Source organism: Anomalospiza imberbis, chromosome 9 (assembly GCF_031753505.1).
Source record: "Anomalospiza imberbis isolate Cuckoo-Finch-1a 21T00152 chromosome 9, ASM3175350v1, whole genome shotgun sequence".
In the NCBI taxonomy this organism is placed as follows: Eukaryota; Metazoa; Chordata; class Aves; order Passeriformes; family Viduidae; genus Anomalospiza; species Anomalospiza imberbis.
Genome location: NC_089689.1, coordinates 3,005,442 through 3,018,445, shown reverse-complemented (window position 1 = coordinate 3,018,445; position 13,004 = coordinate 3,005,442). Strand labels below are relative to the sequence as shown.

At 55.3% G+C, this 13,004-nt stretch overlaps 1 protein-coding gene across 2 annotated transcripts; it reads right to left on the bottom strand.

Annotated features, from left to right (window-relative positions):
- Positions 1-1,137: 1,137 nt before the first annotated feature.
- GLUL (glutamate-ammonia ligase) lies at positions 1,138-11,013 on the bottom strand. Of its 2 annotated transcripts, none has more exons than XM_068199363.1 (7): positions 10,827-11,013; positions 5,614-5,804; positions 4,282-4,443; positions 3,875-4,021; positions 3,343-3,470; positions 2,978-3,177; positions 1,138-2,085 (listed from the first exon to the last, which is right to left on the bottom strand). In XM_068199363.1, exons 1-7 carry the CDS (start codon positions 10,958-10,960, stop codon positions 1,767-1,769), a joined length of 1,281 nt encoding a protein of 426 aa, XP_068055464.1. In that variant the 5' UTR covers positions 10,961-11,013; the 3' UTR covers positions 1,138-1,766. The 2 variants fall into 2 exon arrangements, with proteins under 2 accessions (XP_068055464.1, XP_068055465.1); XM_068199364.1 differs by lacking the exon at positions 10,827-11,013 and adding an exon at positions 6,855-6,997.
- Positions 11,014-13,004: the final 1,991 nt, after the last annotated feature.

The window sequence follows — 13,004 nt, the reverse complement described above, 5'->3', positions numbered from 1 at the left end:
TGGGAAAGGTTCTTCTTCCACAAAGCTCCCTTTTAAATTAAGTCTGCTGGAGTTTTGTTTTCTGTAAGATTTCTATATCCTGTAGAACTTGTGAGGAGGAGGCTGGGAAATGCACAAGCATCTGTAGCGACCCCATAAGTATGGATACTCACAAGCCCAGGCCCTTTCCCATCCCAAAAGAATCCCATTCAAGCCAGAGCTGAACCATCTCTCACCACAGAACCAACCACTCCTGACAAATTCCCATTTTCTGGAGAGCATACATGGATTGAAAGACCCCTGACCCCTCCAAAAAAAACCCCCACAAATGAAAAGCCACATCTACCCACTATCAGAGTCAAAATCCTTTCAAATGGTGAAGGCAGAAGGCAACACACGTACAAAAAGAGGCTGCAGAGGTCAGATTGAAGGTTTTGCTCTTTTTTTTTTATTACAAAAAAAAAACAAAACAAAACAAAAAAACCCCAAAAAAAACCTATTCAGAAGAAGTCCAAATGCAACGGAATATAACTGGCACCATCGAAGATACCCAAGTGTAAAATCCTGGAACGTCTGAATCCCCCAGCAGCAGCTGGGAGTGCCAGGCCTGGCTGGGAGGGACAGGTGGCCTCTCCCTTTCCTTCTCCTAGCCCCCATCATCCTGGCTGGATGGCAGGCAGCCCGAGAGAGCCAGGACACAACAGTGGCATCAACGGTCTCTGTAAAACCATTCAGTCAGAGAAACTAAAAATGTTATGGAAAAAAAAAATCTAAAACTTCTCTTTTTTTTTTTTCTTTTTTGTTTTTTTTTTTTTAACCTTTATCCAAAGCCCTGCTTTAGTGACATGCTAGCCCTGCTGGACAGGTGACACAGCTCTGTCCAGAACACTGTTGACCAGTCAACTCTTGGTTCAGGACACCTTCCTCCCACTGCGAGCGTGTCACGGCCACCTGAGTTACAGTAACAAATGCTTCTGCAGGCTTCCTGCTCTGGGAACCCTCTCCTGCAAGATCCACTCCATGCTGGAACAAATCTCATCCCAGTGTCCCTTCGAGCTCCCTCTCAGTCCCACCCGCATCCTCAAGAGCTCTGCCCGCTCCGGCTGGATGAGGCGTTGGAACGGCATCTCTTCAAGAAAGAAACGCTTTCGTATATAATTTTTTTTTTTTTTGCTGTTTTAATATTTAAATATAAAAATACTACTTCACTCTGTGTTATGAGCCAGAGATGGGTTGACTTCCAGTGACAGAACCAAGGTTCTCCTCAATGCCAGAAGATTCCCAGAAACCTCAGAGTGGCCGGAGGGCGACGATGTCCCCGTCATGTCCCCATATAGGCAGGAGCACACGCACAGCTCCCATCACCACAGCTCCCATCTTCCCTTCTCCACAGAGAGGCACCAACCTCAGACAACCATCAGTCTGCAGAGAGCCAGCAGCGGAGTGCCCCCCAAATCTGGCTCTGTTTTAAGCTTTCTCCTCTCTTATAGGCTTTCTGCATATGCAGTCTGTCCCTGGAAGCCACTGGATCCCATCAGATGTACACATGAATTAGACAAAAAAAATAAAACAGTGGTTAAAAGTTCTCTAACACCCCATCCTCCTCTCGTCTTCTGAAGAGTCAATGACAAACGGACACGGATAAAACTAAACCTGCCCTCCTCCCCAGCTCAAGACAACAAGAGTTACTGAGACACAAAACGTTATCTTGTACCCTCGGGATTACAGCTAGAAGGGAACTTTGGGGGCGCGGGGGGAGGCGGCGGCGTCCGTGGGGCGCAGTCTGCTTAGTTCTTGTACTCAAAAGGCTCATCCCCGGTTTCGTTGAGGAGACACGTGCGGACCAGGGCCTCTGTCACGGCGTAGGGGTCGCAGTTGGCGGAGGGCCGGCGGTCCTCGAAGTAGCCCTTCTTCTCGTGGCCCACGTTGCGCGGGATGCGGATGCTGGCGCCGCGGTTGGCCACGCCGGCCGAGAACTCGTTGATGTTGGACGTCTCGTGGAAGCCCGTCAGGCGCCTGGCATTGTCCAGCCCCCCCTTGGGGTCGTAGGCACGGATGTGGTACTGGTGGCGCTTGCTCAGCCTCTCGATGGCCTCCTCGATGTGCCTGCAGAGGGAGGGAGGGAGGGACAGCGGTGGCACAGTGAGGGACGGGACGAGCTGAACGCCTCTGGACTGTCGTGTCAAAGTGACAAGAAGATTAATGGCTGTCCCCAAGGCACTTCGTGACAATGCCTTGTGCCCCATGGCCCACTTGGCTGTTCATCCCAACACAGGGTTTCTCTCTGCTCCTGCTGCTGACCCAGAAAAGGGTCCTCGTGTCCCCAGATCCCACAGGCTCCCTAGGGAGTGCCATCTGTGAGACACCACCAGTTAAACTTCCCACTTCTACCTGCTCTCGGAAGGGAGAGCTCTCAACACTGGCGTTTCTATTCATGAAGCTCACAGAGTCATGGGCTGTCCTGTTATCTCAGGGCAGCACTAAGATTAAGGCAAAAAACCAGAACTGTCAGGATGGATCCCTCCACACAAGCTCCACTGACACAGGGTCCCTGAGTGCACTCAACACGGCAGTCCTGTGCAGGAACTTACAGTTTGCATTTTTAGGATGTTCATCTTTTAAGAAAACAAGACAGCCTTGCCCAGATGAAGCAAATGGTCTTTCTCTTTCATCATGGCTATAAAAATATCATTTAAAAAGCCCTGTGCTGAGTTGGTTTGTTTGTTGTTCCCAGCACTGGGAGGTCAGGAGCTGGACAGGCTGTTAGGGATAGCTGCATCCTGTACTTCCAGCAGCATTGTACTGTTGGCCGAATTGCCCAGCAAGGATCAGGACAAGAATGTGTTATTATTTTAAAAAATACATACTAAGAAAAAAAGAAACCACAAAAACAAAACGACCAAAAAAACCCTATCCAGAAGACTCAGATGTCACGCCAAGCACCAAACTCCCGTGTCATCCAAAATCCTGCTGCCCAGTAAACAACCCAAACACTTACTTGAGACCTCCTTCTTCCCTCATGCTCTTGGTGCTGAAGTTGGTGTGGCAGCCAGCACCGTTCCAGTTCCCAGGGATGGGTTTGGGATCGAAGGACACCACGACCCCGAAGTCCTCGCACACCCGGTGCAGGATGAAGCGTGCGATCCAGAGGTGATCCCCCATCTCAATCCCTTCGCATGGTCCCACCTGGAACTCCCACTGCAAGGAGGAGGCGTCAGGGGCTCAGTGGGGTGGAGACAGGCACCTCCCACCCCCTGATGCTGGGCACAGCCACACAGCTCAGAGCAGGCAGACACAGCTCCTGCTGCCTGGGGTTTTTCCACGCTACTCTCTCGCTCCATGAGGCGTCTTAGAATGATTTACCTGGGCTGGCATCACTTCTGCGTTGGTTCCTCCGATTTTCACGCCGGCATAAAGGCACGCTCGGTAGTGGGCCTCCACAATGTCCCTGCCATAGGCTTTGTCTGCCCCTACGCCGCAGTAATAAGGACCTGCAACAGCACAGGGAAACATCAGCCTCCACAGGGAAAAATGCTGGCATCCAGTGAAGACCCAGCACGCACAGAGAACTCTTTGAAAGCCCCAGGAAGTGTTTTTCATGGAAGAACTAGCAGGGTAGAACACTGACGGAGAGCGAGTTCCTCCCGAGTTTAAGTCTGCCCCTGAGTGTAAATCCCCTGCAGACCAACAAACCAAGCAGCAAATTTGGATGTGGCCAATTCCCACCTCAGCCTTACTGGGACAAGTTTAATCTTGTGGTTAGTTTCTGCCAATATTCCACTTTCTACCATCCACCTTCAGTTCTAGGAACACCTTGGATCCCTCAACTCGCCTGAAGCTGTGCCATACAGAGTTCAAACACTCCTGACTTGGTCCAGGCTCCCAAAAAGATTACCTTGGGGTCCAGGGAAGCCATTGGAAGGCCAGCCAAAGGGATGTCCGTCTGTCCCCAGGAGAGTGTACTCCTGCTCCATCCCAAACCAGGGGTGCTGGTTGGACACCATGTCCATAATCCTCCTGCAGGTGTGCCGGAGATTTGACTCTGGAACGGAAAAGCGACACGAGGCTCATGAGTGATGCCACCTCCACTCCCCATTTCCACTTATTTTACAGTTTGAGTCCCAGCAGCGTTGAAGAATCCCAAGCCCAGCCCTTTGTCCATCACCAGCACTTCGTTTGCCCTCTACTTTCAAGTTATTTCTGTGTCATGTTAAGGGCACAGGTAGCACTGGGCAGGTCTCCCATTCCCCTTCCCGGGAACGCCACCTCCACCAGGAGAAGGGAGAAGGTCCGTTCATTCACCTGCAGACTGGCGGTTGTATTTGAAGACCTCACAGAGAACGAGTTTGTTGGGGTCCTTGCGGAAAGGGTCCCGAAACATGGCAGCAGGTCGCAGGTACATGTCACTGTTGGAGCCTTCAGACTGGTAGGTGCTGGAGCCATCGAAATTCCACTCGGGGAGATCTGGAGCAAAGAGAGGAACCATCCACAGTGAGCCCAGGGTCCCAGGATGGGCTCCCTGCCACCCTCCAGTAAAACAGAGGTGAAGATGCTCATAGAGAATAGGTTTAGTCCCAGCTCAGCTGTTTTCGTTCCAAGTGGGGGAAGCAAAAAAAGAAAAAAAAACCCAAACCCAAAACAAGCAAAAAAATCACAAGAGTGCAAGTCCCCGGCCACCCTGGAAAATAACAAGTTGCTGGGCTGCTGGCCAAGCCCGAGTGAACAGAGTAGCACTGAGGACATTTCCCATGTCACAACAACTACAGGGATGAGCAAAGCACCCAGTCCCCTCGGCTGGGAGAGGGCAGACCATGAGCCATCTTCCAGCTGTGGGAGTGAGGGGAGACATGGAATACCCTCAACCACACTACAAGGCCTTAAGAAGGTGAGGAGACAAATCATAGAGAGGTGGAATCTCATATGGAAGGGGAGTGTGGCCCCTTGCCCACCCCTCCATCCTGAGCACTGCCCTCCAGGTCAAAGCCCAGAACTCCACCCGGGCAATGTTATCTCCTCCATATCCCAGGGGGAAAGAGGGAGGAGGGGAAGCACAAAGATTTCAAAGGAGCTGTGCCAACCACTCCCTCAGAGGGAAAAAGGGAAAGGAGAGAGGGGGAAAAGAAAAAAAAAAAAAAAAAGATAATTCTGCTCAGTCACACACAGTATTTTCATTTCATAACTGCCTCCAGCCAGCTCCATGGCAACCTGGGGAAAATCCTAATGCTATTATTGTGTAAGCTGGGACTGTTTGTTCTGAGGGACACAAGCTCTTAATTACACCGGATAGCTCCATTCTTTCCCCTGCACTTTCTTCTGCCAAACTACTTCCGGCCAAAACGAGTACTCAAGAGTCAATGGGCAGCCGAGCCCCTGCCAACAGCCCCCAGCCCCTGCCAACAGCCCCTCCACGGCAGGGACAGCACCAAGGACAGGCTCCCAGCCCCAGGCATCTCCCTGAAACTCCACATCTGGAGAGCTGGGAACGTTCTCCTGCAGTATCTAGGGAAAGAGGTAACTGGAAGGGCACGAGGAGGAATGTCTTCCTTAAAAACGATCCTTCTGCCACAGGAAGAGAGAAATGGCATCCTTCCTCCACCCAGTGAGGGGCTACGAGTGCTGCACCTGCCCTCTCACCTTCCAGGCTCTTGGGCTCGTGGTCCAGCGTGCGGGTTTTGCAGCGGAGGTGCTCCCCCGTGCCGTCGATCCAGATGTACATGGCCTGGACCTTCTCCCCCTGCGGCAGCTTCATGTACATGTGCTTGATGGCTTTGCTCAGGTGGGAGCTCGCCGAGGTGGCCATGGCTGCAGTCCTGACGAGGGGGTTCCTGCAGGGGGGAATCACAAGCAACCCCAGCTGTGAGCCCTTTCCTGCGTGCCCACATTTTTCAGCCCCCCTTCCCCACCCAAGGCCAGGGAGGAGCACGGGACAGCTCGGCCGCAGGGCTGGCTGCCATCTCCAATGGTTCACTGTCATTCCTCAGGGAGAACACAGCAGCTCAGGCTAGTCCTGCTCCAGAAATCCTTCATTAATACCCAAACTCCTTCTAAAAAACCAGAGCAACAGATTCCCAAGGGGCTCCTTAGCCCCACATGAACTTTTCACCTCCACACTCCACTCAAGAGCAAGGCTAATGCAAGGAAAGCTTAGCTGGGGCTTTCTTAATAAATCTGCATCATCGAGGAGGGCTTTTCTGCCCCAGCTGCCTTCTCAGCCCGGCTGAGGTTATCCAAGCCCGGTCCCAGGGCAGCAGGAAAAGCAACAGGCGGCACACGCAGCCCTGAGCACCCCAGGCAGCAATGGGGAGGCGGGATGGGCCGGAGTGGCTCTAGGACCAGTGGGTGGGAGCTGCAGCATCCCCAGAGCCCTGCGAGCCGGGCTCCTAACGCCAGCCAGCCCACTCGTGTCCGACCCACAGCACCGGGTGTTTTCCAGGAGGCTTGGAAATGCCAACAGTTTGGAAGTGCGGACTGACTTGGGAAGTCGCTCCAACATCCCGTTGTCCTGCGGGGGGGCTCGGGATGAGCCGTCCCCAGCCCACCCCTCCGCGGCTCCCACCGCCCCGCTGCCCTGCCGGAAGCATCTCCCACGCGTGCATCTCCAGGGAACAGCTGAGGAGCCTCGTGGGGGTAAAAAAAAAAAAAGAAAAAACCCACAAAAACTGCAAAGGGAATGTTTGCAACAGAAAACTCAAGCTGCCACTTTGCCACTTCCTCCTCCTCCCCCTCCCCCCTTCCTCCCCTTCCCCCAGAGGAGGAATTTTCCCTTGGAAGATCTGCCCGCCGGGCACCCCGGGGCTGCTTCCCCAGCCCTGCCGTCCCCGGCGGGCTGCGGCGGGTGGCGGGCAGCGGCACCCCCGTGTCCCCCGGGCCGGTACCTGGGCTCGGCGGCGGCTGCGGGCGGGCGCGGGGCTCCCACGCTCTGCTCCCGGGGCTGCGCCCGCCGCCCCTTTATGGCGGAGCAGCGCCGGCCCCGCCGCACGGATTGGGCAGTGGGGCGGGACGGGAGGGACACGGGAGGGGGGACAGGGCCACCACCCCGCCTCCTTCCTCCTCCTCCTCCTCCTCCGCCCGCTGCGGAGGCATCGCGGCCCGGCCGCCCCCGGCAAAGGGGCGCTCGGGTAGAAGGGGAGGGTGCGTGCGGAAATCTCAGGGACGAGATGGCAGAAAGCGGAGAGATTGAGTGGGTTTGGGGTCTTTTTAACAACGCTCCCGGAAAAACAACCTCTCGTCCCTTGGGCAGGCGGGAGAGGATCCAGGGCTCTCGGCAGCGTTTACATTAGCCAGCCCTGGCATAGTTCGCAGGGATGGAAACCGGCCGCCCCGAGAAAACGGGGGGAGAGAGGGAGGCACCGGAGCTACAACGAGCCCCGGGCACAGGTTTTGGCTTGGTGCCCACTCTTGGGAGGGGGACAAAAGCCTCGGTGCCCCCCTTCGCCCCCTTGGAGCAGGTCACAGCCTCCAGCACCTGGATTTGCAGAGCCTCGCTGCAAGGATCGCTCACTGTCACTCGAGGTGGGAGAAATCCCCCAGCCCCACCATGGGAGCAGCCAGCAAACCGCAGGCAGTGCCCAGTATTTTTCCACAATGTCCGGGTCTCCACCCCACCGGGTCGCTTGTCCCATCTCCTGCAGCTCGGTGCAAGTCCCAGCCCGGATCCAAGGGGCAGGAGAGCCACGGCAGCAGGAGCAGACGGAGCTGCCACCCCTGTGTGCACACGGCGAGGGCACACGCCACCCACACGCCTGCCACAGAGCCACAGGATCCTGCTCTGCCCCGTGCCAGCCTCTGGGAGATGGCACCAAAACTGCCATTCCTCGAGAAACTAGAGCCTCCTGGCCATCACAGCCACCCTGCCGCAGACACGGCCACTGTACAGCCAGAATCCAGAGGGAAAGTGGCCAGGGAGAGCTGGATGCTCGGGCGGGAGGAGGTGGGGAAGTGCTGGCCAAAACCAGGCTTTGATTTATCGCCCATCTCAAGAGCCAGATCCCCACCCTCCCTGCGGGGACAACTTGGCTCAGTCCTCACCAGCACCTTGGAGCAGCCATCAGTGTGTGGCAATCCCCCGAGGCTGTCCAGAACAAGGTGAAATTCAGGGGCTTTTCTCCTGGAATTGCTTGGGCAAGGCAGAGCCACCGAGCATTGCAACAGCCTCCCCTCAGCACCCCAGAAAGTGCCTCCAGCCAGCAGCCCAGCTCCTGCCCCCTGTGCACAGAGAAATGGCTCCAACACACAAACAAACGTGGTGTTTCACCCACGGAAATGAGCTCAGGAACTCACGTTCAGCCCAAGTTCAGCTGTGGTCACCCAAATCTAACAGCTCAGCTGGAGCAAAAGGAAGCAGAGCAGGAGCTGGTGCCCAAAATAGCTCCCATAAAGGGGAGCTGTCAAACCACAGGCAATGTAAAGCAGTGTCCAGCCCTCTTCCCTAGCTTTGTTGAGGGTTTCTTTAATCTGAGAGCTCTGATAGCTCCAAATTCTTGGAATTACGGTTGCTACCTGCTAATTTCCCAGTAACTTTGTCCACCTTTGGCTTCGAACACACCCGGATGTTTACAAAAGGAGGCCCCTGAGCAGTGGGGTGACCCCCGTGCCCTGCAAGCCTCGGGGCTGGGCAGCTCCAACCAACCCTGAAGGCAAGCAGGGAGCAAAGGCAGCTTGATAATGTACATACACATCATCTCTCCTTCCCAAAAATCCACGCCGGGCAGCAAAGCCCAGCCTGGGAGAGAGCCGCAGGGTGGGCAGGGCTGTGGTGGCGGGCTGGGAGGATGGAGCTGCCAGCCCCGGCAGGGTTTGCTGGCTGGCTCATGCCCAAGTCCCTGTGCTCGCCCTGCACGAGTTTACGAGCCCGCGGAGAAGCGGCAGCCGCGGGCCCAGCGCCCTCTCCCGGGAAGCGTTCTGGGGCCTCCCCGCTGGGCTCACCCAGCTTGTTTACCGCCTGCCTTCCTTCCCCTCCTCCCCTTCCAGCCTGGCTTTATTTTTTTATTTTTTTTAATTATTTTTTGGGAAAGCTTGCTCGGACTGTGCTTTGGCCCAGCTGCGTGCTCCAGTGACCCGCGGTGTCGCCGACAAAACCCTCCTCGGGGCGAGCTGGGGAGGGCTCGGTGCCAACGGGTGACACCCAGGGGTGGATTGAAATCCGCCTTCAAAGGGGCACACGCACAGCCAGAGGGCGAGACAATGACCCCTTCCAGGGGCGAGTCCCTACTGGCACACATTTTTCCTTCTTCCTCCTGTTAATTCGTGGGAACACCTTTATTGGCCTTTATTGGCCTGGCCCGGCGCTTCCCGCCAGCACAGTTTGATATCCTGACAGAAGTGCCAAAGTTGGGAAGTGGCTTCTGAGTTATGAGGGTTGGGCAGGCTGGACTTTGCAGCCTCCAACTTCCAAGGCAGCCGGGCAAACCCTCAGGGACAGGGCAGAGCTGTGTCCCTGCGCTCTCCAGGGAAGGTGTGGGGACCAGGATGAGTTTCAGGTAGCATAAGACATGCCTCCCCTTTAGCTCCAGCTAGCAAAGGATCAAGGCTTCCCTCTGCACTGTGCCTTGCTGAGGCTGCTGTGACCCATCTCTTGTCCATGTGTCCCCCTCCATCCCTGTCTTCCATTTGGGAACACCTTAAAGTGCAGAAGTGTCACACCATTGGGGGGGGGGGGGTAGGGGGGTGGGTGGGAAGCAGAGGGTGGCAACTTGAGGGTTAAATAGACAGGATATGAAATTTCCCTGTGGCTCAGGCCTTGGGGCAGGTGGCTGATGGCTTTTGGGATCATTCCCAGCACCATGATCCTCACCACAGATCCTGGGATCTCAAGCACAGCAGATGGCAGACCCTGAATGCTGCTAAGGGCAGGTACCCATTGTTTTTTCACCAGCACTAAAGAAAAATTCTGAAGTAGAAAGGAATGCTGTTATTTTGGGGTTTTTTTTTCCTAACAGAGATGTCACACAGGGAGGAGGAATTGCCCATTCTGTTGTGATGGTTAGGTCCCAGGAGGAGGCTGGACACACCCAAAATGCCCCAGCCTCCAGCAGTGGCACAGCTGGGAGGGAAGAGGGATGGGCATAACAACATGGAATCACAGAATGCTTTGGTTTGGAAGGGACCTGAACGTCATCAAGTCCAACCCCCTGCAATGAGCAGGAACATCTTCAGCATCTCTCCTCTACCCATACTCAACAGTGAAGACACTCCTAAACTGAGCTAAATAAGGTGGTTGTAGTCAGGTGGGGTTGGGCTCTTTCTTCAGGCAGCACTGACAGCACCAGAGGACACAGCCTCGAGCTGCACCGAGGGAAATACAGGTTGGATATTAGGAAGAAGTTTTTCACAGAAAGAGTGATAAAGTTCTGGAGTGGCTGCCCGGGGAGGTGGTGCAGTCACCATCCCTGGATGTGTTTAACAAAGCCTGGATGTGGCACTGGGTGCCAGGGTTCAGTTCAGGTGTTGGGGCTGGGTTGGACTCGATCTTGAAGGTCCCTTCCAACCCAGTGATCCTGTGACTTTCAGATGCATCCAGGGAAGTGCTTTGGGCTGGGAGGTCCTGCACGAGGAACTGAACTGCACCCAAGTGACCTCAGCCACAGGCTGGCTGTCCTGGCATCACCTACATCCCTGCCCACCCCTGGGCACAGCTGCCTCTGCTTGGACCCGTGACAGCGGCTCCTGGCGGCCTCCCGAGGCGCTCCCAGGCTGGGACACCTGGGGATGAGGCGCGATTCACCCAGACTAGCAACAGCAGGGCTGGAAAATCAACCTAACACCCGAGCAAGCGCTTAGCTCAGAAGTGACCGAGCACGGGGAGCTGGCCGTGGGGTGTGGGGGATGAGGCCCCTGGGGGGACTGACCTTGTGCAAGCAGCAGTGGCCGAGCGGTCTCCCCCAGAGTGCTGCAGGAGGCTGACGAAACCCCCCAAGGCAGGCAGGCAGCAGCTGCTGGCCCTGGCTGTGAGCAAACATTGCACGCTCCGCAGCAGGCCCATGCTCCCTTTGAAGATGCTGCCAGGGTCAAGGATGGCTGCGGGCTGGTGGCCAGAGAGCTTTCAGCCTTTCCAGAGCAGATCACCTGGGCTGCGCTAAAGGGCAGTTTAGGAAAGCAAATGAATCAGTGCAAACTTGCGGAGGCACACGCAGAGTGAAAAAACCAAAAACCCTCCCTCGCTCCCCATTCAGCTCCCTGGACCACGCACAGGGGGAAGAGGGACCTTGGGGCAGGGCCCCCAGGACAGCCCAGGTGCTGCCACCTCCCTCCCCACCCCTTTCTGAGCCGCCTGTCCCCGTGCCCACCGCTCGGCTTGGCACCCCTCCCAGGAGCCCATGGCGCTGCTCCATGCCCCAGCAGCCCTTTGCCCAGATCCAGGGGCATTCCCGGCAGGCAGCCCCTACCTGCTGTGCTCCGCAGAGCTTGTCCGGGGGCCCAGTGCCTTCCCCCAGCACTCGCTCGCCTTCAACTGCGGCCCGGGGGGAAGCTGGAAGATGAGAACATCAGGGACAGGCGGGATTTGAGACCCAGGAATTGCTTGGCTCAGTTCGTTCTGTACAAGGGTGGAGAAGATCCCAGGGAGCGCTCAGCACATGCCTTTCCCCGCAGTGGGAAATCGGTCACACTGTGCATTGGCAGGGTTGGTTTTGTTGGGATTCTTCCCCCCCCCCCCCCCCGTTTTCTTTTTTTATTGTTCACGCTGTTAAAAGCACTCCCAGCCAGGTTGGGGCTGTGTTAGCTGTGGCTGGCACAGTTAATTTCAGCCTAACACGCCTCACATCTCCATAAGTGAGAGTGCAGAAATCCTCAAACTGCTGCTTAAGTGGATGAAGTGTTGAATCTGGGCCTGACATTGTAAATTATAAAAGAAAAAAATATATAAATTAAAAAAAATATTAATTAATTATAAAATCAATTATAAAAATAATTATTAAGATTATAAATTATAACAGCAAAGTGGCGCTGCCCATGTCCCTCCCTTGTGGCTGAATTTGGTCCCTGTCCTGGCACAACACATACTTAACCCGGGCTGCTGAAGTCAACAGCCCCCGAGGATGGGGTAAGGTTACACCAGTGCTTCTGCTTCAGCTGCAGGGGAGACAAGTGAAGGCAGAGCCTGTCCCTTGGGGCTGTCAGGTGTAAGGGACAGTCCCAAGCAAGGAAACCACAGACAGATGGCAACAGGCCGAAAAATACTCCCCAAGGAAACGCCAGTGGTGTGCTTGCCCAGCAAACAGATCTTATGCACTCAGGAGACTGAGCATGGAAATCACCTGTGAAAAATCACTGGAGTATGTTCAAGAAAGGAATTAATGTTTAAGGCTGAGCTGGAATTCCTCAGCCTTGGGCAACTCCAGTTTTAAGGCACTGTGGGCCTCATGTTCAACAAACTAATTATATGAAAATAGCATGAGGGTGTACAGGGGGAAGAAATCCCAAGTCTTCCCCTAAAAGCTCATGGTGGGGATATAATACTTATGCCAGAGGGGAGAGCAGGTTTGTGCACTCAGGCTGGAGTTCCCCAGATTTCTGGCTCTCCAGACCATCACCCTGAGCCAGAAGCAATGCTGAGATGTTCGGGGTGTGGGGGAAACAACCCCCACCCCCCTGATGGCACCAAAAGGGACAGGCTGGGCTGCTGGGGGGGCTGTGAGTGGCCAGTGACCCCAGGCTGGCATTGTGTTTGGGCAGCCTCGGACTTTGCCACGGTGAGGAGCAGTTGCCAGCTGATGTTGGGCAAGGAGAAAAACCCCAGCCCATCTGGGAACATGAGGCTCTGCCCCTTGTCACCTCAGGGCTGCCAGGGGAGGGCTGCTCCCCACGTCAGGGACAGGGGACGTGGGTGATTCAGGCTGGGGCAGGGGGCAGCAAAGCCCTCCTGACGTGTTTGATGTTGCAACCCTGCTCTTATCTTTTTATGGAGTGCAGCCACTCCGAGCTTCCTTCTAAATCTGGGCTGTGCTCGTGTGTCCACTTCTTTTTTTTTTTTTCAAACCTTTTTGGTTTTTTTCCTAAACAGCCACCCAGCTCACGTGAGCTCCTCT